Here is a 24,656-nt window from a genome sequence, read left to right as displayed (position 1 = left end):
CCAAACAAATTTGTACTGAGCTCAGATCTGAATAAGGGCCTATGTGCGATACATCCTTCCATCTCGCATTCATGCACGCTGTCGTCTGCGGCCCACCTGACAGGCTTTTTCGCTTGAATGTGCAGGGTGCCATGTCCTGCCCAATTTTTAAAGGGCAAAACACGCAGTGCCCTGCTAAAACAGCCTGCCAGGTCTGTGTTGCGTGAAGTGATTGCGTGTCATCTATTCACATTAAATGGAGAGCTGGTGAAGATTCATGGCGCCGAGCACTTCCCCCATTTGTGATGGTGACCGTGTGCCACCAATAGTGATGCTGAAAAAAGTTTGTTGCAGTCTTTATTGTAGAGTTCTAACCTACATTACATATCATGCAAAGTCATGTGCTGCAAAATAGTAATGATTCCTGTGCTTTAATTCTCAGGGCTTTTACCACTGGGAGTCCCCCAGCACCACGATATCACCATTCAGCAGTGGTTTATGGAAGCAGTATGTTTGTGTTTGGTGAGTAATCTGCAGTCAAACAAACAGTATATTGTAATATCTGGCAGCATCCCTGACAACCACCTCTCTCCCCTCCAATCTATCCTCAATGCTGCTGCCTGGCTCATCTTCCTCTCCAAGCGTGCACCTCCCCCTCTTACAAGCCCTTCACTCTCTCCCTTCCCTTTTTCAGAATCCAATTTACGCTTCTCACTCTAAGTTACAAAGCCCTCACCCACTCTTCTCCCTCTTTTACATATATAACCATGTCTCCCACACGTTCTCTCCACTTCGCTAATGCACGCCTCTCCTGCCTACTAATTACCTCTTCCCAATCCTGCCTGCAATTATCTACCTTTCACCATCAGACTTTCCAACTCTCTACAAAACTTTAAACGGGCTCTGAAGATTTACTTCACCAAACCCAGACAATTCTCATCCTAACCCTCTGTTTCACGCTCACTCACTACCCCCACTTATCTCAGTGTCGTTTGCTGATGAAGCTAAAGTTTATACACCCTGTACTGGTCCTACATAGGAGGTATCCTATTAGCAGCAGTGCTATGAGCCTTGATGCCGGTATATCTTAGCCCCTGTACCAGCTGTAGTGGGTATTCTGCTTAGGCACGGAAAGCATTATCCCAAATGAGCAGCTGCAAGGACCCACAAATAAAACATGGGATCAGGGACATTTGCCCAATCTCTGGTCCATTGTCAGTTTATTAAATACATCCACTAAGTGGATACTGCGCTAATCATGATATCCGCCCGGTATCTGCTGAAACGGCGTTGAGGATTGCGCCCATTGCCTTGAACTGTGCGATCCCATACATCACTATCACCCACAGACATAGTCTATCCTGCTAGATCGTAGTGTTTTCAGCACACATTGTGGGTGCATCGCTTGTGTGCCGCACAATCTGTACTTAAGCATCTCGCTCAGTACAGAGGTGGCATCGCACCGTTTGTATGGGGCTTAAGGTCCTGGTTTGGTGCCTAAATTATGGATTTTTCCAGGTTTTTTTTCACATCTACCGAGACTGCAATGGAATAATGGTACTGTCGCAGCACATGGGCAAATGATCCGTGCAGCAATTGAATTACTCTGATAGTCCTTGTTCATAAACATTGCCGGCAGTGGGTGCACATATCACTTGAATCGGTGTATGAATTGCTACAATGTAGCAGGAGGGGTTTTCTTTCCCCCAGTACACGTTCCATTGTGCTCCGTATACAGACTCGTTCCCTTGTTTTCAACAAAAAGACTAAACGTCTATCACGCTGCAAGGCATATTGAGACTAGATGTATAATGACACATTTGTGTATGGATATAAGGTGTTTTGAAAAATTATAGATTATAGATTTTATGAAAGATGAAACACAAGATTATAACACTTATGCTTTCTTAATTCAATTGAGCCAATATTGGTGAGGAAAAGAAAACAGAGAGAGATAGATAATGTGTATATACTGTGTAGCAGGTTTTCTCAGTCTTTCTTTTCTTGTACTCCTTATAGTTGTTTGACCCTGGTTTTCTTCTCTACCTGTAGTGTCTGGTCTTATAAATAATGGGGGGAGATAAAGGTAACAGAGAAACGAGGTGACGTAGCTTCACCCCAATGCTGTGGATAATTTTATTATAGCCATCTTTGTACCTCCTCGAAATGCTCATTCTGTATTTTGAGAAGAGACAACGTCTTGGATCTTTTGTGATGTAGATTGTCATGCTCTGGGTTATAGTAATTTGAGGAGTAAATGCAGAGTTGGATGCAAGCTGGTGGCAATAACACTCATTGCTGTACTGAATTTAATGTTATCATTTGCCACATGCAAAGTTGTACGTATCTGTGCTGTCATCAGTTTGCTTGGTTTCATAGCAGTCATCATTAACAGTGAGCATTTGTACCGTCCTTATCCTTGGTGCAAGAGATTTAAAAACCATTTGATCTCAATGTTCCCACATCTCTGTAATCTGCACTCACTTTGTGTACAATTCAGCACTCATACTAGCTGGTTACACACTATCCGCTGCAAATGCGTCTGCCCACTTGAGATGTCCGATCGGGCAATGTGATTGGAGAACACACTGCCTGATCCATCTGTAGATATGTCTACAGATCAGTGGGTACCCAGCTTATCACACACCCCATTATGAGGCTGTATAATAGAGGCAGTCCCCTCAGCTGGATCCTTTTTTTTATGATAGGTCATGTATTGGTCAGGTAAGAGTAACTTCTACCTACATGAGCTTACTGATGTATTCTCAGACATTATTGCTGCAGTCATGGCAAGCAGCTCCAAGTCCCATGCTAGCATCAGGGTGGTTGTTTTTTTTTTTGCTGAAAAAATTTAATGTTTTTGCTGAAAAAATTTAATGTTATTAGGATGCACCAGGAGACTGGTGATTAATATAAGATTGACCCTTGTTAACCTGCATGCAGCCGAGTCTGAATGTGTGTAACAAGGGCAGCTTTTCCAAGCCGAGTACCGTAGTGCTTTGTATGCAGACAAGAAGTGCATATAAAGCTAATCAGCACATTGTCTAGATCAGGGGTGGGGTACCTCAGGCCCGGGGGCCGTATGCGGCCCCCGTAGCCGGTCTGAGTGGCCCTCCCACCTGTCTTGCAGCTTTGCCAGGAGTCAAGCACAGGGGAATTCTCGCGAGAGGTCGGTAGTTCTCACAAGATTCCTCTTAATCAACAGCAGCCTGAGACTGTCAGTCCTATTCAGCGGCAGCCGCCGGAGTGTGGGACCGCTGCAGCAGAACAATTTGTAAGAGAAATTTTTACATCTGGCCCCCGAAGGATTTTTTACCCATACAAACGTCTCTTGGCACAAAAAAGGTTCCCCACCCCTGGTCTAGATAACTGCTAGTGACTCGGTAAAGAAGACTCCCAGCTCCAGCAGAGTTGCACAGGACCCGGCTTCTCGCTTGCGCCAGTTACTTTATGCTGCATGGGATATTGAGGAGAAGCATCTGAGGACATACCTGTAATCTTGCTATCAGCAATTTAAGTATTTCCTCATAGCTGCCTGTGGTGGGGAGATACTGTGTTTATCACATTATGCTTGTACCAGTTTTGTTTGCAACATTGGCCTTGACTGATTTGGAAGAAAAGCAAGCATCTTGACATACATTTATATTTTTCCCGAGACCCCCACTTAATGTCTCTGCATGACTTATTTTTTATTTTTTTATGCTGCGTCCAAATCAGAATTACGCCCATCCTTTCAATTCTTCCCTGAATATCTATAATTATTATCTAATATTAATGTTAAATCTCCGATTGTGCGTTCAGGAGGTTACACTGGTGACATCTATTCCAATTCCAACCTGAAGAACAAGAATGATCTCTTTGAGTACAAGTTTGGGACTGGTCTTTGGACGGAATGGAAAGTTGAAGGAAGGTTTGTAGAATGACCTACTAGATTAGTATGAAAGTACAATGTTGTGTGTTTGTCCTTGTACAAGAGATTACATATGCACATTAAGTCCCTTCTCTATATGAATAATACCCCTTTTACACCAAAACGCCGGGTCGCACCCGGCTTTTTTAGACCCAGGTTCAAGCCGAGTCGCGACCCGGCGTTTAGTGCAATTTACACCGGGCGGACAGCCCGGCCCGCACCCCCTCTCCCGGTGCGTGGAGATGACAGGATGATGTCATCTCCAAGCGCCAATCGCCGTGACCGGAATGCTGCTGGGGGCAGCCCAGCACTAAGGTAAGCTGCTGGGCTGCCCCCAGTCACCGTGCGCACCCCCCCCTGCCGTCGCACAGGAGGTGAATGGATGCCGCACACAGGCATCCGTTCACCTCCCTCCCCCGCCGCCGCTGCTGTCTGCAGGGTATAGCAGACAGCAGCGCCGGCTGTCAGTGTCAGGCTGACAACCCGTCCAACCTGCGGACGCTGCGGTCCGCAGGTTGGACGGTCCCCATTCATGTAAATGGGAGCCGGGTCATCGGACCCGGCGTTCCCATTTACACCGCCCTCTACCCAGGTCCTAGCCGTGTTCTACCCAGGTCAGGACCTGGGTAGAAGTCCCGTGTAAAGGGACACGGCGTTAGGGATTTACACCGCCGAAGATCCGGGTCTGACCCGCCGCTGACCCGGATTTTTCGGCGGTGTAAAAGGGGTTAGATTCCCTCCACATGCCCAAACACAGTCTCCATTGGTAATAAGAAGTGTCATTCTATAGAATCAATCATCCTATTGCTTGCTGAGTTCCAGCCTTTCACGTTTACCACAATGATCTAATTACTTTTTAAATGCCCTGCTTAAAGTGCTGGGTTAAATTGTAATGAGGGGAGTAGATGTGTCGGTACTTGAGATTGTTGATTATCGCTATCTGATGGCTTAGCCAATACTGACCTAATCTTCTTTCAGATTGCCAGTGGCTCGCTCAGCGCATGGAGCCACAGTATACAATGATAAGCTCTGGATCTTTGCTGGTTATGATGGAAATGCAAGGTATGTTAAAGGCCACTAAAACATGTATTTGTTTGTTTAAGACAGGCATGGGGAACTTTCGGCCCTCCAGTTGTTGTTGAACTACACATCCCAGGATACCCTGCTACAGTTTTGCTATTTGGCCATGCTAAAACTGTTGCAGGGCATGCTGGGATATATAGTTCAACAACAGCTGGGGGGCCAAAGGTTCCCATCCCTGGTTTAATACCTCATTCATAGAACTAAATTAAACTCCAGCAGCAAAATGTAATCGGTATGGTTCTGCCAGAGGTGCGCGATACGGGACAAAGCCAGATGTTCTTTTAATGCTGTAATAATAACTTTCAAGGCAAAACCGTGTTTGCAAATGATTGTTGCTTTAATTAAAAAAAAAAAATCAGAATTTGGCCTGTATCCCGCACTTCTGGCCAATTCTGACCCTACTACCTTTCATCGCATGTTTGTGTAATTCATTTTTAATCCAGTATTTGGAATGTTCTCATTTTAAATGTAAGTGGCCCATTAATCATTAATATTTATGGCTTGTTACCCCAAATCCTGGAATGCCTTGTGGGGACTTGCAGGAGTGCGCTGGATTACTGGTCCGTGAATCCTGCCCATTTCCACATAACTAATCCTAAAGATGAGCTATGAACTCAGTTTACTTGATTTAATATTTTATTCCTATTTTCTCAATAAGAAACTTTTGGCATAGGGTTGCAGTGAAAAATATCTCAAATACTCTGGTGTGCCGTGACTCAAAAAAGTTTGGGTACCACTGGCCTATGGGCTACACATGGCAAACTTGTCTGGGACAGTTTTTCCTCCCTGGCAAAGGATGCCCCAGTATTGGTTTTCTAGCAGCTGGAGTGGCACAGATTGCCTGTCCCTTTTCTACACTTTTACATTACATTTGTTTCTGTTACATCATTAAGCGAATAAACTGTTACATGGTCCATTGTTTTGATCCATAGTAGGGAGATTCCCTAGATGCAATGCTCTTACTTGTTTCACCTTTTCCCCGTTACACTGTAGGACCAGAGTGTCTAGACATTGAAACTTTTACTTTGCATTTCATTCACACAGGGCACTGTAGCGTTGAGTATTCTAGTTGCCTATATAGGCAAACTAATTAAGCAAAATCTCCAGGAACACATGTGTAAAGGATGACTGTCCAAATAATGTGTTTCATTTCATTGTTAGGGGGGTATTCGGTCTGGGGTCACGGCTGTCGAGCAAGTTGTCCCGTTCTCGGTTAGCTCGACCGAGAATTTGCAGGCGGGATTCAATGTCCTGCATGCAGCGGGGTGAGAAGGGGCGTGGTGACGGGCAGGCAGAGGCGAGCTGCAGCTAAAAGCTCGTCACTTCCCGGCCGTTCTCGGCAGAATGAACCCGACAGCTTGTGAAGTCGGGCTCGTTCTGCCGAGCTCCCCTGTTCAATGCTGTCAATGAAGACAGCATTGAATAGGGCCTGGCGGCCATCTTCCCTGTTGGGAATGTTTGCTGGTGATTGAATACCCCCCTTAAACTCAGGGCTCCTGCTTGGTACCAGCTGCAGTTTAGACTTTACAAATTCATGTTTCTTTTTGTATGAATAGTCGCAACCTGCTAAAATGCTCTGTGATGTGTGATGGTATGTTCTTCCTTATTGCTAATGTATAAGGGGTTTGGGTTTTTTCGTTTTTGTTTTTTTTTAGGTTAAATGACATGTGGACCATCAGTTTGCAAGACCGGGAGTTGACCTGTTGGGAAGAGGTAATGTACATTTATAATTGTCTTACAAATGTTAAGTAAAATAAAAACCATGGTCAACATCGACGCACAGTGGAGCAGGATTAAGTATTTTACTTACAAAATGTTATTGATGATGATATTATTATTATTATTAACATTCATATAAAATACACTTCAGTGCCTTATAATTGGGATTCCAGCTAGTACTTATTCTCATTTTAGAATGTTTCCAAATAAACAGATTTTTCATTAAGATCGGAGGATTTCCCACTAGGAAAATGCATTTCCCGAACATAGACCTTGATGTTGTTCTAAATGCACACACTAAACAATGTAAAGTTCTCTCTTAGATATAAAGAAATGTTCATTAACATACTTCATAAAACAGCTCTCTCCCCTCATAAACTGTTTTTAATTGGCGCTTCATCCACCCACTGTTGCTGGAAATGTGGCTAAGCTCAAGCAGATCTTTACCATTGTTTATGGATGTGCCCCCTAGTCAGAGGATTTTGGACATGAGTCCGCAAATATGCCATTGACCACTTGGTGAACTACTCCCCTATATCGGCAGAATGGGCACTCTTTGGTGTTTTTCCTACGAATCAAGCTATGACAAAGGGCAGTATAAAACTACTCCTAGCTTTGAGCGTTGCGGCCCGGAAAGCAATTTTGCAAATGTGGTCTCATCCTGACCCTCCTTCCTTGGTTCTTTTTAAAACAAAAATGATTTTTTATTTTTAAAATGGAATATGTTAGAGTGATGTTGGAAAAAGATTTAAAAAAAGTAGAAAACATTTTCAGTATATGGGAAAGCTATATAGCAACATTGTCAACCCCTATAAAACGACAAATACATAAGTCCTTCAACACTACTCCATGGTATATGACAAGGGTACTGGGGGGTGGTCCACCTATTTATCTGTAAATGCCCTTTATGCGTGGCCTTGGGTTGGGGGAGACTGGCACAGTAATTATTTTGTTGCAGTTCGTTACAGGCAACATATGTTCTGTATAATCAACAGCTATGTATTATTTATTTGTGTTGAACTGCATAATAACAATATTGTCCCAAAAAAAGTCTTAAGGGGTGTACACACGGAGCAAATTTGTGCTATTTTCTAAGCAATCTGACTAGATTGCTTAGAAAGTGGGCACAGATCTCTCCGTGTGTATGCTCCGAGAGATTAAATATCTCTTGCTAACTAAGTCAGTGCATGCAGTCAAAATCTAGTGAAATTGCTTAGCAAATGACTGCAAATCTCTGTGTGTACAGAATGAGAGATACTGATCACAATCTCTCATTCTGAACCATTACCCTGACTTGTTTTGCTTAAGCAAAATTGCTTAGCAAAATCGCTTAGCACAAATCTCTGCATGTGTATGTGCTCCCCATGGGAGATCTTGACACCGGCAAAATTGCTTAGAAAAATAGTTTAGCAAAATTGCTTAGCACAGATCTTTGCGTGTGTATGCCCCTTACTGTGATTTACTGTGATTTTTATAAAGTAAAAGTCAAAATTGGACACAGATGATTGGTACATGTAAAAACCTTGTTTTATTCATACCTCTTCATACCCCTGTTAAAAATATTCATATCTTAAGCCGATGTAATGAATATTGTATGATACATTGCTTCAATAAAGAAAAAAAAAGATTGTCTATACGTTATGGGAGTGATGTACGAAGCCTTGTGAGTGCTAAAGGGGGAGAGGTAAAGCACCAGCCATGTCTGAAAAAATGGCAGTCAGGAGCTGAATGGTTGGCACTTTCTCTCTTCAAGGCTTGTCTACTATGCACTGTGCAATAAAATGATCGATTTAGCACTCATTTTAGTACTTCTGAGCAATCTCGCTGATTTATCGCCCAGTGTGTATGCTGCACCTGACAGATGGCTTGCATCCTGGGATCTTTGGCAACCCCCTCCGTCGTCTGTGCATGTACAGATAAGGGAGGGGATTATTAATGAGGGCTGCAGCATTTCCGACGCTCTGCCCTCGCTAGTTGTCTGATATCGGCAGCAGTGGGGATCGCTAAGTGTGTACGGGCCATTAGTGCATCTGCCCTCATATTTATAAAGCCTGGAGTATCCTTGCTAGTAGTGTACAACCGCTTACCCTGAATAGATAAAGTAACATGTGACAATTCAGATATGATGAAGCAAGCATCATAAACTAAAAAGGCACTGCATCACTGATGGCTTCCCTGCAGTGTATCATTTTATATTTATTCTACGTTAGTTGTTGTGACCTCTTGTATATGTTGATAAAACCATCCCCTGTGCCTATGCATGCTATGGGTTTTTTTGGTTTGTTTTTTTCGTTTTTAAAATAGTCTTGTTCCATTGTCCATTTTATTCTTTCATATAATTTCCTAAAGGAAGATGAATTACAACCCAAGCTGCATTTTTGTGGAATTTACATGTCCCCCATGTTTACTTTTCCCTCTTGCGGTCCTAAAACATTCAGGAATGGCCCGAAGCATGCGTGTAGGAGCAGATGCATTAAGCCTGGTGAACTGATAACACACCAGCCAGTCAGCCCTCAACAGTAATTTTTCAAACCCAGCCTGTAACATGGCAGTTAGAAGCTGATTTACTGGTGTATTATCACCTTCCACTTGCTCAGTTCACCATGCTTAATACATCTGCCCTTTTAGGTTTTATGTACTAAGCTTTGGAGATAGAAAGTAAATGATGGCGATGAGTACCAAGTACCAGCTCCTGTAATTTTACAAAAGTAAATTTTATCTGTCCACTTTCTCTCCATGACTTAGTGCATAGACACCTAAAGGGTTGTACACATGGGGCGATTGTTCTAAGCGATTTTGACTATATTGTTAAAATCGCTTGGAAGGTTTCCCTGAATTGCCCTGTTTGTACACAGCAGGCGACAGTGGGGCTGCTCATTGTCACCTGGCCAAATAGTCAGTGGAGGCAAGACTGTTCTTGTTACACTGTGTATTTGGCTGTGGCTCCCATGGCTGGCAGGATGTAGTTCGCCTTCAATCTGTCTGCTTAACTACATCTTGATGCACATGGGGCTCAGCCGAAATCGCCGGGGCTGAGTCTTGTATGTCACAGCTTTAGAATGTAAGAACCAAATAGATTTATCACTGTACAGCATTGCATAATATGATTTGTAGTGTTCATTCTAGCACCCGCTATATTTAAAAACCCATGCAGTTCCTCTTCCCTGCCTGGGGTGTCGCTGTCTGCTGTGGTGTTTCTAGCACAGGTCTGGTTTGCATATCAGTGCTGATATACAGACCACACTGTGCTAGAACCTCTACAGCAGACAGCGACACCCCGGGCAGGGAAGAGGAACTGCATGGGTTTTCAAATATAGCGGGTGCTGGAATGAACACTAGATTTGTATCGCATAACGTCGTCTTACAATAAAATAAGTATATAGACGGCATAATGTATTTTCTTAAACACGTGTAACTGAATTTTTTTGTGTGTTGCAGATTGAGCAGAGTGGAGAAATCCCACCTTCTTGCTGTAACTTCCCAGTGGCTGTCTGCAGGGACAAAATGTTTGTCTTCTCTGGTCAGAGCGGGGCGAAGATCACAAACAACTTGTTCCAGTTTGAATTTGCAGAGAAAGTGTGAGAACCCAACATTTTGCCTGACACAAAATTTAAACATTTCCATTAAACTGGTTGGTCCCTTTTGCGAGAAGTGTTGTAGTAGTCTTGGCTTTTACAAGGCATTAGTGTTCACTCTTGCACCTAATCAGTGAGGAGGGCATATTTGAAATTTTAAGTGCAAAATTTCAGATGCGATGTAAGGCTACAGGCACCTTAAGGTGCCCACACACTAGAACAATTGTTTTGCCGATCAGCCAATTTCCGACAGATCAGACTTTTTTTTGCTTTAAGGTGTTTTTAACGTAAATCGGCAGATCTCGATCAGATGCGAGCTCCTGCGTATCTTTTGCTAAATCTTCTGATCTTACATGCTGCATAGAAGATTTAGCAAAAGATCAATAGGAACGCACATGGGATCTTAAGAGAAGTCTTAGTTGAAGATGTGCGCTTGCCTGAAAACTTTTGCCCAGGACGGACAAAAGATTTTAAGGCTAATTTGTGCGCAGATCTTAAAATCACAGATCTTTCTAGTGTATGTGCACCTTTAGTGATACATTATGTTTAAAATGTGCCCACTTATACCGCTTTCAGACCGCACTGTGAACACAGGTTATTGCCGTGTTCGTGGGGCTTAAACACGGGTGAAGGTGCGGTATGAAAGCGCCACACTCAGAAATCCCGTGTTGAGCAACACGGCTTTTCAACCCACGGCTCGAACACGTGTTTCTGTGCGGTCAGAAAGGCCCCGACCTGTGTCATCCAACACTGCTGTTTATGAAATGCCGCTATTGGTGGATTCCTGTGAGGTCATCAGTCTGACCCCGGAAACCAACAAGCAGCACGCTGGAGCTGTGGACCACGGGGCACAGGCACTTTAACAGCCTGCTGTTCCCCACTTTGGAAGCCTATTGTTCCACACTCCTACAGCCTGCAATCCACACTTGTCCAGTGTGTATTCCACACTTCTACAGCCTGCTTTACAGCAATATGTCCTCTCTCTGGACAGATGAGGAGGTGAGGGAATTGCTCAACATTAGGGGTGAGGAGGAGATCCGCAGACAAATCACCGGAACCGTAAAGGACGCTGTGGTCTACAAAAATATTGCGATGGTATTGGAATCCTGTGGCTACAAAAGGACACAGCAACAGGTGGTCAAACTGTGCACTTTTCCTCAGCATGAAATAAGTGTACAGCATGTTGCATAGTGTGACACTATGCTGCATGCTAACACCTGAATCACACAGAATCAAAGCACAAACATCCATGAGGTCAGAGAAGTCTGACATGCTGCAATGCTGTGAACAATCTCCACCCCTCACTTTTATTTCCTTTGTAACATCATTATTGTGAGCCATGAAAAAAGTCAATTTTTAATGACACACATAGGTTTTGCAGGCCGGACACGGGTTCAGTGTGTAAGCACCAATCCTAAGAAAACCCGGGTTGAAGTGCAGTGTGAAAGGGGTATTTCAAGAGCCTGACACGGCTCGCCGCAAGGACAAACCCGTGTTCAAAATGCAGGGTTGGACACGGGTTTGCGGTCTGAAAACAATATAAATGATTAGGTTCTAGAGTAAACGCTAAGTGCCTTATTCAGATTTGTAAACAGACAAAAAACAAAGTCTAGGTATACTGTAAACAATGGGTGGGGTTCATTCATTGAAATGTTGTTTTTTGTTTGTTTGTTTTTTCCTTGTTTTCCATTTTTGGAATGGAACACACAGATTAGAAGTAAACAGTTCAGTATGCCTGGAGCTAACTGGTCAGTTTTTAATATTCTTTGTCTAGTTAGGGAATTGGCCGATCGATTATAGAGCAAAACATTTCTAACATTGAGGGTATGGTAATGCATTAAAATCCTGATGAAAATCAACCCTTAGCTCAGGGTAATGTTTTAGTCCTTATAATACAAAGGCTAGGTAATTACAGCGCTCAGAAACGACCCATTGGGAATAGAGACCTCTTTCCAGAGATTATGGTAGATTTTCCCTGCTCTCCCTTGCTAGCCAAACCTTCAGGATTTCCACATTTCTGTCCTTCATACTCTCAACGATATCCACAAACGACAGGTCGCTCCATCTTGATGTCACTTGAGTTGTTGTTTTTTTTTGTAAAACAATTGTTATTAAGAATCTGTGGTAATACAACATATGATAGACAGAATTACTGTCTGAGAAAAGATATCAGTGTAGAAAACAAATTTCATCCTGAATTCGACATGTACCACAACTCACTAGTTTTCCAAAATAGAAATATTACAAACAATAAAATATAAAGGAGAGTACAGCATAACATGTAATCAGCAAGTAGGAATAGTAGGAATCCCTTAAACCAGTGGTTCCCAACCCTGGTCCTCAAGTACCCCCAACAGTGCACGTTTTCCAGGTCACCCGGCAGGTGCACTCATTATTTAGGCACATTTGAAAAGATCCAAAGGTGGAGCTAGTTATAGCACTTGTGATTCTGTGTGGAGACCTGCAAAACATGCACTGTTGGGGGTACTTGAGGACCAGGGTTGGGAACCACTGCCGTAAACCTTTGATTGCTTCCCCCACCCTCCCCGCAGGAACTGTTCCAGGATATCTCATGATAAGGCGCAAATTAAATACCAAGTAGTGCCCTCAAACATTTTGCAGATATGTGCCTTTGTAACCTTGTCCAGTGATTTTTTTTTTTTTTTTTTTTTATAGTAAATCATTGTAACTCGAATGCTCCTATAACTGGGGTTCTGTGCATGGTCACTATTGCTTGCCCCCCATTTGTGTGGCCCTTATGTGTAGCCATCAGGAGGGTTAATTCTACATCTAAATGATCTGATTTTGTCCCACAGTTGGATGCGCATTCCTACTGAGCACTTACTGCGTGGGTCACCTCCACCGCCACAACGGCGTTATGGGCACACCATGGTGGCTTTTGACAGACACCTTTATGTATTTGGGGGTGCAGCAGACAACACTTTGCCTAATGAATTGCACTGCTATGACGTGGACTCTCAGTCCTGGGAGGTGATCCAGCCCAGCCCAGACAGTGAGGTAAGAACCATTACAATTTTATTTTATTTTTATTTATTTTTTTATTACCCTAGTTATTTTATCCACTGGAATGTTGGGAAAATGAAATATTTATTTTATTCCATGAAAATCCTAATTGTAATACAATTATATTTTTAGATTTCATGCCCACACACGCACACACACCTAAGTGCACACCATAGTTCATTTGAGTGTTCTTTTAAACAAGTCCCTGCTGCTGATTGTGAAACTTTATGTGTGAATCTTATTTAATCCTGCATACTGAACCGTTCCACTGTATGACAGGACCTTCTGGACACACAATCGGGTGACAAGGGAGTTACCATGATCCTTTATGTAAGGAGGAAATTCAGCTTTTTGTCATTATGTCCTGAGTAATGTGAGCTGCGATGTAATAAGCACCCACGTCTTTATATTCCAGCTGCCCAGTGGCCGCCTCTTCCACGCTGCTGCGGTGATCGCTGATGCTATGTACATATTTGGTGGGACTGTGGATAATAATGTCCGGAGTGGAGAAATGTATCGTTTTCAGGTAAACGGCTGGAATCTAAAGAACAGATATCCAGTCTGCTCAGAGAAAGGCGAACATCCATAAAGGACTATTTGTTCTTTATTGCAGATTGCCTTACCTATCTAATAATTCCAATGTAAAAGTCCATTAAGCTGGGTACACACGTAAATGATGGTGCAACATGGTTATGCAGTGTATCGCATCGCCATAAGCGGAGGATATCGTTAATGACCCGTGGGAGCTTGCAGAATCTAGAATATTGCGCATGCACACTAAATGATATTACAAACATTATCACTCAGGACAAAAAAGAGATATGGTTTAATGTGTATGGGGGCTCGAAGTTCTTCTTGTGCTGCCCAAGCGCTCTTCTCCCAATGCCCCCCCCCCCCCTCCCCCTTTCCTCATCACCGCTTTGTTAGGCTGCTTCTGTAGCCATCACATAGACCAGCTATTTTTCAGTTAGGCTGAAATGTAAAGACCTTTCCTCATATAGTAATACAAGGTATATGTGAGCATATTGGTAGTTTCATTTCCAGGAGCAGAAACTCCTAATTAGCAGTATAGTATACTTTTCTAACGTGTGTCTATATGCTGCGGATCTAGGTTTATTTCCAGCTGATTGCGTCCTGTCTGTATAGGTTACGTATTGCTTTCTTTTTTGGCAGTTCTCGTGTTACCCAAAGTGCACTTTACATGAGGATTATGGAAGGCTGTTTGAGAACCAACAGTTCTGTGATGTGGAGTTTATTTTGGGAGAAGTGAGTTTTTGCTGTTTACAATAAAAAATTTTTTTTTTTTTTTTTTTTTACTTGCACAACTGAAAAAATGCAGTACTTCTCCTCCACCCACCACACACACAGGATTTGAATTGCTTCATTTAATTTGCCTATTTGGGTTTGTATAGGACCTTAGACCTTGCCTACACCATCTGGTTCAGTCATGGCAGATTTGTACGGTGCTACGAACCACTTGTGGCTCCTTAGAAATTAAAAGTAAGAATTCCTCAGTCACATCGTCTTTGTAGCATAGAAAACAAATCTTGAATATTTTCAAGGCAACTTAAATCTGTTATCTACTTGTATGGTCTTGTATGCCCTATCAACATGAGAGGAACGGTCTTAGTGTGGACTGTATCACAAATTGTAAGTTAAAAATTGATCTTGTGTGTTATAGTTCGAGAGGTCCAATGCCCCTTTTGTTTTTGTTCTGGCTTAGAAGGAGGAGCGAGTACGAGGGCACACAGCGATTATCACTGCTCGGTGTAAGTGGCTAAGGAAAAAAATCACCCAGGCAAGAGAGAGACAGCGACAAGTGAGTAGTTTGAGTTACCACTGTATATGTGATGCACAGCTTACAATCGTTACTACTATTTCAATAGGGGCATACAGACGTGGAGACCGGGCTTCAGCACGACCGTGTAGCACACATTGTGGTGCATTTTTAATAGGCAAAGCCCCCCCCCCCCCCCCCCCTTCCACGCAGTTCTTTGATGTGTGCCCCAATAATATGAAATGGATGGGAACATAGAGCAACTGTGATTTTGCATACAGATAGGTAATATTGTAAATGTAGAAAACCTGTGCTTAAGCTGCCTTTGTGGCCTTTCTAGTATTGTGAATCACCAGTCATTGAAGAAATACAATACCAACAGAAAGCATCAGTGGGTCCCTGGGCGCTTGGTGATGTATATTTTCATACAGTTTTCCTCATAAGGATAATACCCACATAGGAAGAGATATAAATACAATAGTGTAATGCTGTTATCACAGGATAAAATATAAATAAAATCTGTATGATAGAACCTGTACCGTTCCAAGACACAATCGCATATGGAGGGACAGTCAAGTCGCCAACGATTCCAGCGACCCAAATCGCTTCACGCCATGTTTATAGATGAGGTACATATGATAAAATCACTTAAATAGTGTAACACAATTTCTAATTTAAAAAAAGTATAAAACACCAAATATATAGCATCAGACTCGCACCCTATAGTATTGTCTACAAAACAGTTGCAGATAAATAAGGCATGGTGGAATAACACAGGCGTCCCAGGGTACCTCAGCGGGTCAAGTCCTGATGGTGCACCATTTCTACCTCCAAACCAACGTATTTCAATATATAAATTTATTTTTTTAAAGATATGAGAGGAAAAGTACAGCTTCTAGGTATTTGTACCCAATTTTCAAAAGAAAAATGTAAGTCCTAATGCCAGACATGGATCCATCTATCCAGCTAATCCTAAAGAGGAATGTCCACAAAGTCCTTTAATCCGTATCCAAAGTTTATAATTTGTTTCAAATAACCCAGGTGGCCACAACGATAGCATCCCGGTTCTTGCTAGTGACATATGTTTGTCATCCGCCAGGCTTCTGGTTGCCTTCCAACGCCTTTTTGACGGGATAACACGACTTGGTACTGTGGCGGCCATATTTATGTAGACTTCTTCATACTTTGTCGTTCTAAAATAATTTTGCCATATTCCAAGAGATTTCCTGGGATAAATAAAATGTACAATTAAGTCACACATATATTAGTTCATAGCGTTAAAAAAATCAAAAAATAAATTAGGTTTTTTGCATACAGTTCAGTAACAAAATAGGCAAAATAGCCCTTTAATACCCCTTTCACGTCGCACCTAATTACCGGGTTCATACTGGTTTCTTGCGGTTCGACCCGGTAATTGGTGCAATGTGAAAGGGGTTACCGGGTCCCGCAAACCGGTAGCAATATGAACCAGTAAAAAAGAAGGGTTCTTACCAGTTTGTTGCTGTGTTACTTTGCGGTGTGAATGGGTAATCGTGTCGAGCAAACCATTCACACTATGGAAGAGGCAGTGCTTGGAACAGCACCAGCTCTAAGCGCTCCCCCCCCCCCCCCAATAAAGTCGGGGAACCGACAATATTGCTGGTTCACTGAGGGCTGAACAATTTCAAAGTCCCGGTGCGACCTTACATTTTGGGAGGTGAAAGGGGTATCGATGACTTGGGACTGGTAGGTGATGTGCGCTTTGCCTGTAGAATATACTTGATATATGTAGTCTGTTGTGATGGACACTGCAGTGTTTGTTACATTGAAGAACCTGAAGTTATCCGATCAGTGACAGTCCTGTGTTAAATACAGAGGAGACAAAAGGACTGTGGCCAAGTTAACAGGCTTCAAAAGGTCAAATAAAAGCTTACGACCATAGTCATATGCAAAGTGTGTCACGCCATTTGACTAATTCTAGATCCTATTGTTTCATTAGAATACCGCAAGTGTACAGCAAAAACAGCCTGGGTAATTGGAGCTATTGTCTACCTTTTTAACAAAGTAGACTTGCAGCTTGCTAAGCGTACGCGTGGGAATGGATGGGGTTTAGTGCTACAGTGCTGGATGTTAAGCAGGAACATGGAGTTTTAAACCATCACTGAGATAGTGATCATTTTCTAGTCTTCGAAGCACTAAATAAATACTAGAATCTGAATTACCTAATTAATTTATTGTGAGATTAATAAAAATTACCTCACTAGTAAGAATAATTAATATTTCTTCAAAATCTACCAGTACATAAAATAATAATCACTGGAATCCTTTTTGTTGATTATAAATTCTTTGGGACAAATGTAATAGGGTGTGAGAATCAGAAAGTGACAGATTTTGGGAGAGTTTTCCCGTTTTTTTTTTTTTTTTTTTTAAGTGCCAATCATTTTCACTGCAAGACCAGGTTGATTTTGCAATTGATTATTGCCGCTTTAAAAAAAAAAGGGGGGGGGGGGGGGGACTCTCCCAAAATCTCTTGGCCCTTTATGTTTTTCTGGCTGACTCAAAACTCTAATTGTATTCTGTGCAATCAGGAATTAAAGCAGGATCTGGATGATGAAGGTCAAAATGCACAGCAAAAGTTGGAGAGTGCAGGTGGCCAGCAGAAAACCAGCCACTTACAGCCCATGCAGGAAGTGATCATTCGGGACGCAGAACCTCGGCCATTTGAGATGCTCATGCAGTTCTTATATACAGACAAGATAAAGTACCCACGGAAAGGTGAGCTGCCTCGCTGGTCACTCAGATGCTGTACACAGCCTCATAAATTTGTATTAAACTTTTTGTAGGGGGAATAAATTGACATGTCTTGGATGATTGTTGCAGGTTTGTTGATTCCTTGCAACAACTTAGCCTATGCAGTCAGAGTAAAAGCCCCTACATGCTAGAATATGTAATGTTAACAATACATTTCATATCATCTAGAGTAGGGGTGGGCAACATATGGCCTGCGGGGCAGATGCAACCTGCGAACCAATCCTGACTGGCCCTCTGCCCCCCACCAGGTAGCAATGACAAGCGGCCCACTACAGCATGCAGCGCCGCTGAGGAATCCTTGTTGTCAAGGCAGGGCGGCTTGCCAGGATTTCGTTTTTTCCGTCAGACACTGGGTGGCGTTGTGGGTGAAGCCAAAGCGCAAGAGTCGATACAGCGGCACACCAGTTACACTCCACTCTCACGCTTTGGCTCTGCCCCCACGCCACCCAATGTCTGACCTCCTAAAGGAAATCCCGGCCTGCTGCCCAGTGATGAGAACTAGGTTTTGACAGTGGGGCTAATTTGAAAAAAGCAGCGCATATCCTTGGAGAAAGGTGAGGGCTGCTGGTATCTGGGTCCAGGGAGGGGTAAAAACTGTGCCAGGGGGAGGAAGGAAAGGCTGCAAACTCTGTCAGGGGGATTGTGGGTGGGGGTGGTAGAAGCTGTTGTGTTCAGGGGAGAGGATGGTGGAAGCTGCTGTCTGGGTCCAGAGGGGATACGGTCGTATTGTCGACAGCACTTAGGTCAACACCTTTGGTCGCCAGGTGTCTAGGTCGACATGGGACAAGGTCATCCACTAGGGCGTGGTGTGCCGAGCGCAGCGAGCAGCTGCGGTTGACTTCCAACTGTGTCCATGTCGACATTCGAAGAAAAAAAAAAAAGTCGACCGAACACTGTGTCTACCTAAACCGATGTCGACCTTGCCACCTGTCGACCCAACTGTGTTGACAATACGATCAGCACCCGTCCAGAGGAGGGTAGTAGAAGCTGCTATCTGGGTCCAGGGAAAGAGGAGGGAGGGGAGGGAGGGGAGCTACTATCTGTGCCCAGGAAGAGGAAGAGAGGAGCTGCAAATATGACTGATAACAGCATGATACTGAATGCTGTTTGTTTTCAGCACTGTTTTTTTTTTTTTTTTTTTTATTAGATTATATCATGTGAAATTTTGCTCATGTTGTGTGGCATAATGTGAATTTTGGCTTAATCCACATTGCATAACGTGAATTTGGCCTCAATCCGGGAGAATTTTGTCGGTACTTGTGGAGTATCACGGCTGCCATCGCATGCCATATATAATGGCATGCAATGCGATTTTTGCCGTTTTTTGACAAAATTGTATGCAATAGCATCGCATGCGCTTTGATCGCATGCGATCGCATACGATTTTGCACTGAAAAGCATCCAAATGCATTGGAATTAGTATTAAACATGTTCAATGGCCCCCAAATGGCATTTTTGAGGCTGTACCACCCCCACTATCAACGCAAACCCGAAGCGTGGCGAGCGCAGCGGTACGCGTCCTACGACCTTTTCATACCCCCACTATCCACGTCGGCGTGGAGTTGAGAATAGAAAGTGTGGCGAGCGCAGCGAGCCACCGAGCCCGAAGCGTGGCGAGGGGACGCGGATACCTGTGAAGGTATCCGCGTCCCCTCGCGGGGCTCCCCACGCTTCGGGCTCGGTGGCTCGCTGTGCTCGCCACACTTTATATTCTCAACTCCACGCCGACGTGGATAGTGGGGGTATGAAAAGGTCGTAGGACGCGTACCGCCGCCCCTCGCGGGCTCGCTGCGCTCGCCACGCTTCCGGTTCACGTTGATAGTGGGGGTGGTACAGCCTCAAAAATGCCATTTGGGGGCCATTGAACATGTTTAATACTAATTCCAATGCATTTGGATGCTTTTCAGTGAAAAATCTGATTTTTTTGCATACGATGCCCATCGTGGGAGCCGTGATAATCCACAAGTACCATTTTGTCTTATTCCATGTGGTGTAATGTAATTTTGGCTTGTTCTGTGTAGTATAATGTGAATTTTAACTCCTTCCGTGTGAATTTTGGCTCATTCTGTCTGGCATAATGTGTAAGGGGCAAGTATAACTACTATTGTGTTGCATAGTGTGTAAAGGGGTATATGGTGTAGTAAACTATACTTTAAGACCCACCCCCTTTTCCTGAGCGCGGCCCTCGAATATTTACTGGAAGTAATAAGTGGCCCCTCAACTGAAATAATTGACCACCACTGATCTAGAGTTTACGCTCAATATCGTTAATGCAACCCCTCCCCTACATTACATTACCAGTTTTTTGTTCCCACCAGACAGATCAATCTTTAGGGGTGTACTGTATATCCAGCCTGTATTATCACAGATCCACATCTGCTTATCAGGGATTATGCTTTGGGTGCCTGATGGAAGGGGTCATGTTGGAGGGTCTACTATTTCCAATACCAAAATGCCAAGCGATCCAGAGGTATAATTCAGTATATGTATACAGTATGTTTATTTACTTCTATTAGTTTAGGAATGAAGGATTCATATTTTAGCAGATGGAACATGCACTACTGAGCCTATGTATTTAGATGGTTATTGTTACTGTTTCTCCTCCCTCAGGCCATGTCCAGGATGTTCTCCTCATTATGGATGTATATAAACTAGCTTTACACTTTAAGCTCTCCCGTCTAGAGCAGCTTTGCGTTCAGTACATTGAGGCGTCTGTTGACCTTCAGAATGTCCTTGTTGTGTGTGAAAATGCTAACAAGCTGCAGCTGGACCAACTGAAGGTAAGAAAGGGCCGGCCCAGCTCAAGGCTTTAACTTTCCACAGCTGGGAAGAACCCAGGTGACACCCATATGATGTGCAGTACTTGATGCAATAATTGTGCTAAGCAGAAACCTCACCCATACATAAGTGTTTTCCCTCACCTAGTACAACTGAAGGAGTCCAGTGCCATCCTTTTTTACCTTAATTGTGGCTCATTATTAACCCTTTCACATAGCAATGCTGGGTTGGACCCAAGATCTCAATCCCGGGTCCAAAGTAGCCCCAGCGCTTTCACATTAAACCCAGGTCGCGCATTATACAGAAGACGACCCAGGTTTGACCCTTCTTATTGCTTAAGTCGAATTGCTGGGTTGGTCAACTTGTGTTAGAAGCTGTGGTGCTTTCATACCACACCTTGATTCGGGTCCCCAACCCAGCATTTTCCCCGTCCGAGGTTCGGTGTGAAATGGGTATATGTGTCTGCAGGAAAATAAATATAGAAGAACATTTTTGATTATCTGTCGCAGCTTTAATGTACTCTGATCATTACTTTTTTCTGTTTCCCCAGGAACACTGTTTGAACTTTGTTGTAAAGGAATCTCACTTCAACCAGGTGATAATGATGAAAGAGTTTGAACACTTGTCATCCTCCCTGATTGTGGAGATTGTTCGCAGGAAGCAGCAGCCTCCTGTCCGGGTGCAGTCAGATCAGCCGGTTGATATAGGTTTGTCACTGCTTTTATTAGCTGACCGTTTTGGATATAAATGTATGATCTAAGTGGTGGAGAATTCAATTGTTTACTCAGTCCATACCACTAAATGGAGCCTAGTGGAGCAATTTAATCATTGCTCTGTTAGTAAGTTTATATGTATATAGCGCATTTCTCCATCCGGACACAAGACTCTTCACAGACATTAAAAACTGCGCATAATACAGAAAGTTTAGGTAGTACAGCAATAGACAAGTCACACAAACAGAAGAGAGAACCTTGAGAGCATAAGCAGAATGCTGGATTGGTGCAGGCAGAGAATGACTTCCATGGGTTGTGTATTCCACCCTAACAAGGTACCAGGTGAGGAAGCCATCTTGAGAGCACTGCATATCATTACCTTGGGTGGAATAGGTTACTCCTAGAGGAAATTACACAAAATGGCTGTTTTCCATGTAGAATAGGTTCCCAATAACACTGACCGTCGGGTCCATGTATTTTTCACCCCATCCACAAGTGTGCAAGATGAGGCAGCCATGCTGGGCACACTATGACGGTTACAGGGTGGAAGGTGAGCCATATAAGGACCCAATGCAGATATGGCAAAGCAGATGCTTGTGTAGTAGTGTGATATACCCTGCATGGAAACATACACGTGAAGCACATCCTGCCCGCAGAGGAACCATCTGGGGTACACTGCATAGGTAACTGCTGGGGACACATTTGACATTGCAGCCTCCTGAGGCTGCCTGCTGAAATTAGCCAGAAGTTGGCTGTTTGGGAAGCCATACCAGAGGTTCCATCTTTTTTTAAATCAAGGCACCCTAGAGTATCAGAATTTTTTTACGTCACCCATAGGCCAAAAAATATATAATTAGTATTATTAATATGCGATTCTTAAGGTCAGTTATGTGGTAAAGGGCAGAATTTACTTCTGTTTCTACACATTTTATGATTGGCAGCCACCAGCAATGGTTTTTCTCATAAATAATTAACCATTAATAATTTGAGTTGGTCCTGGGCCACCAACCCAGGGCACCCCTGCATGTGTCCTGAGGCACCCTAGGGAGCCACGGTACACAGTTTGGGAACCACTGAACCATACAATACTTTGTCGTGTAAAGGAGCTAAACCAGTCTAAACTAATCTGAGTATAGTCTGCTTGTGCATGGAAAAATGTGATCTCATGTCACTGTAGGTGGGAGATCAGGAACAAACAACAAAAAACAAACATTGCATTGATACTGGGAACTATATGATTCCATAGGACAAATTCAGTTAGCTAGTGAGCCTCCCGCTGGAGGTTAGTGCAATGTGGGTATTATGGTACAAAAAGTATCACTTAGTTTCTCTATCATCCATAAGGGATACTGGGGATTCACTTAGTACTATGGGATATAGACCAAAGGAGCCTGTGCACGTAAAACATCAAACAGGATGTCCTGTTTCCGCCCCTCTATGCCCCTCTAGGGACCCTCAGGCGGCGGTGGATGCACTGTCAAACGCCAGCTGGTATTCTTATTCCCTCCTGTTCCATTGCTGTCCTGCGTACTCTTTAAGATCTGTAGGGAGAGGGTGCAAGTAATTCTGATTGCCTCAGACAGGCCATGTCAGTGGACAAAGCTTAGCCTCTTCTGTTGAGAAGGGATCTTCTTCAGCAAGGGCCATTCATTTATTTATCCAGACTAACGATGACTTGTTTGTCAGCTTGGAGGTTAAGCGGCTGATCTTAGCCAGGAAGGGCATTCCGGGAAACGTAATCGCTACCATGATTCAGGCTAGAAAGCCGGTGTCATCCAAACACGATCATCGGATTTGGAAGAGATGTCATAGTGTAAAGGGAGACGTTCTCCTATGGTTTTCCAACTGGGTTGGTTCCTATGGTTTCTGCAGGCTGGAGGATATGGGGCTGCATTTGGGCTCCATCAAGGTGCAAATATCAGCCTTGTCCATCTTTTTTCAGAAGTTGGCTCTGTTCCCGGAGGTTCAGATGTTTTTACAAGATGTTCTGCACATCTAGCCTCCTTTCGTACTGCGCAGAGAGAGCAGAGCTCGGCACTCAACCGCAGTTTTTGCCGAAAGTGGTTTTGGCATTTCACCTTAACCAGCTGATTGTGGTTCCAGCTCGGTCTGGTTCCTCGCACATTCCTAAATATTTGGATGTTGTCTGTGCTTTAAAGATTTATCTTAAAGGACGGCTGGGACTAGGATGTCTGACTCCCTTTTTGTGTTGTATGATGCTCACAAAGGGGTTGTCCTGCTTCAAAGCACTCAATTGCTCGCTGGATACAATTGTCTATTCATCAAGCTTAGTCTTCGGTGGCTTTGTCTGTTTTCCGAATTCTGTTAAGGCCCACTGCACTAGATCTTTGGGCTCCTCCTGAGTGGCTGACCGCTGAGTCTCGGTTATACAACTTTGCCGAGCTGCTACTTGGTCTGTGAAGAACACGTTTGTTAAGTACTGCAGGTTTGATGGGTGCCGGACAGTTTCCCGACAGTCGGGATCCCGACAGTCATTACCCACGGCGTCAGGATCACGACAGTCAAAACCCAGACACGCGGGATCCCGACGGCCACCGGCTATTCTCCCTCGTGGGGGTCCACGACCCCCATGAGGGAGAATAGAATAGGTGGCGAGCCACCTTGCCAACAGCGTGGCAAGCCCGCCAAGGGGCTTTGTTGCGCTTGCCCCACTGTCTGAGTCCGGCCAGTCGGGATCCCAACATTGGGCTAATGACTGTCGGGATACCGACTGTCGGAACCATATACCACACCCAGGTTTGATACCCTGGCCAAAGAGGATACCCAGTTTGGGCAGGTGATGCTGCAACCGTCTCACACCCATTCTGAAAGCTTTGGGACATCCCCATAGTACTAAGTGAATCCCCAGCATCCCTTATGGATGATAGAGAAAAAAATATTTTATATACCTACTGGTAAATCCTTTTCTCGGAGTCCATAAGGGATACTGGGCGCCCTCCTCAGTGGTTCGCCATTCTGCAGGTGGAGTTGAAACTTGTCTGGCAAGTTATTACAAATTTTTTTTTTCTTTGTTGGTTCATTGTCTCTCCCCTGGTATCTTAAGTTTCCTTCTCAAGGATGTCTTCCTCCTTTGGGCACAGTTTTACCTAGACTGAGCTGTGGGAGGGGGCATAGAGGGGAGGAGCCAGCACACCCTGTTCTTAGTTTTATGTACACAGGCTCCTTTTGGACCCCATCTATACCCCATAGTACTAAGTGAATCCCCAGTATCCCTTATGGAATCCAAGAAAAAGATTTACCAGTAGGTATATAAAATCCTATTTTTGCTAACCTCAGCGGGTCAGGAG

General features: G+C 43.8%; 1 protein-coding gene across 2 annotated transcripts in view; it reads left to right on the top strand.

Annotated features, from left to right (window-relative positions):
- Positions 1-24,656, top strand: part of LZTR1 (leucine zipper like post translational regulator 1) — a 39,576-nt gene that overhangs the window by 3,974 nt on the left and 10,946 nt on the right. The window contains exons 4-16 of one of the 2 annotated variants that reach the window (XM_083151532.1): positions 422-501; positions 3,781-3,889; positions 4,868-4,951; positions 6,628-6,685; positions 10,130-10,269; positions 13,083-13,284; positions 13,570-13,620; positions 13,706-13,816; positions 14,464-14,556; positions 15,014-15,109; positions 17,635-17,821; positions 20,468-20,637; positions 21,186-21,342. In XM_083151532.1, coding sequence (XP_083007658.1) covers positions 422-501; positions 3,781-3,889; positions 4,868-4,951; positions 6,628-6,685; positions 10,130-10,269; positions 13,083-13,284; positions 13,570-13,620; positions 13,706-13,816; positions 14,464-14,556; positions 15,014-15,109; positions 17,635-17,821; positions 20,468-20,637; positions 21,186-21,342 — 1,538 coding nt within the window. The remainder of the gene's footprint in view (positions 1-421; positions 502-3,780; positions 3,890-4,867; positions 4,952-6,627; positions 6,686-10,129; positions 10,270-13,082; positions 13,285-13,569; positions 13,621-13,705; positions 13,817-14,463; positions 14,557-15,013; positions 15,110-17,634; positions 17,822-20,467; positions 20,638-21,185; positions 21,343-24,656) is intronic. The other variant, XM_083151533.1, reaches the window with a different exon arrangement.

Source organism: Crinia signifera, chromosome 1, assembly GCF_055691185.1.
Source record: "Crinia signifera chromosome 1, ASM5569118v1, whole genome shotgun sequence".
NCBI classification, from domain to species: domain Eukaryota; kingdom Metazoa; phylum Chordata; class Amphibia; order Anura; family Myobatrachidae; genus Crinia; species Crinia signifera.
The sequence above is the reverse complement of the archived record's forward strand: the minus strand, read 5'-3'. Positions and strand labels throughout refer to the sequence as shown.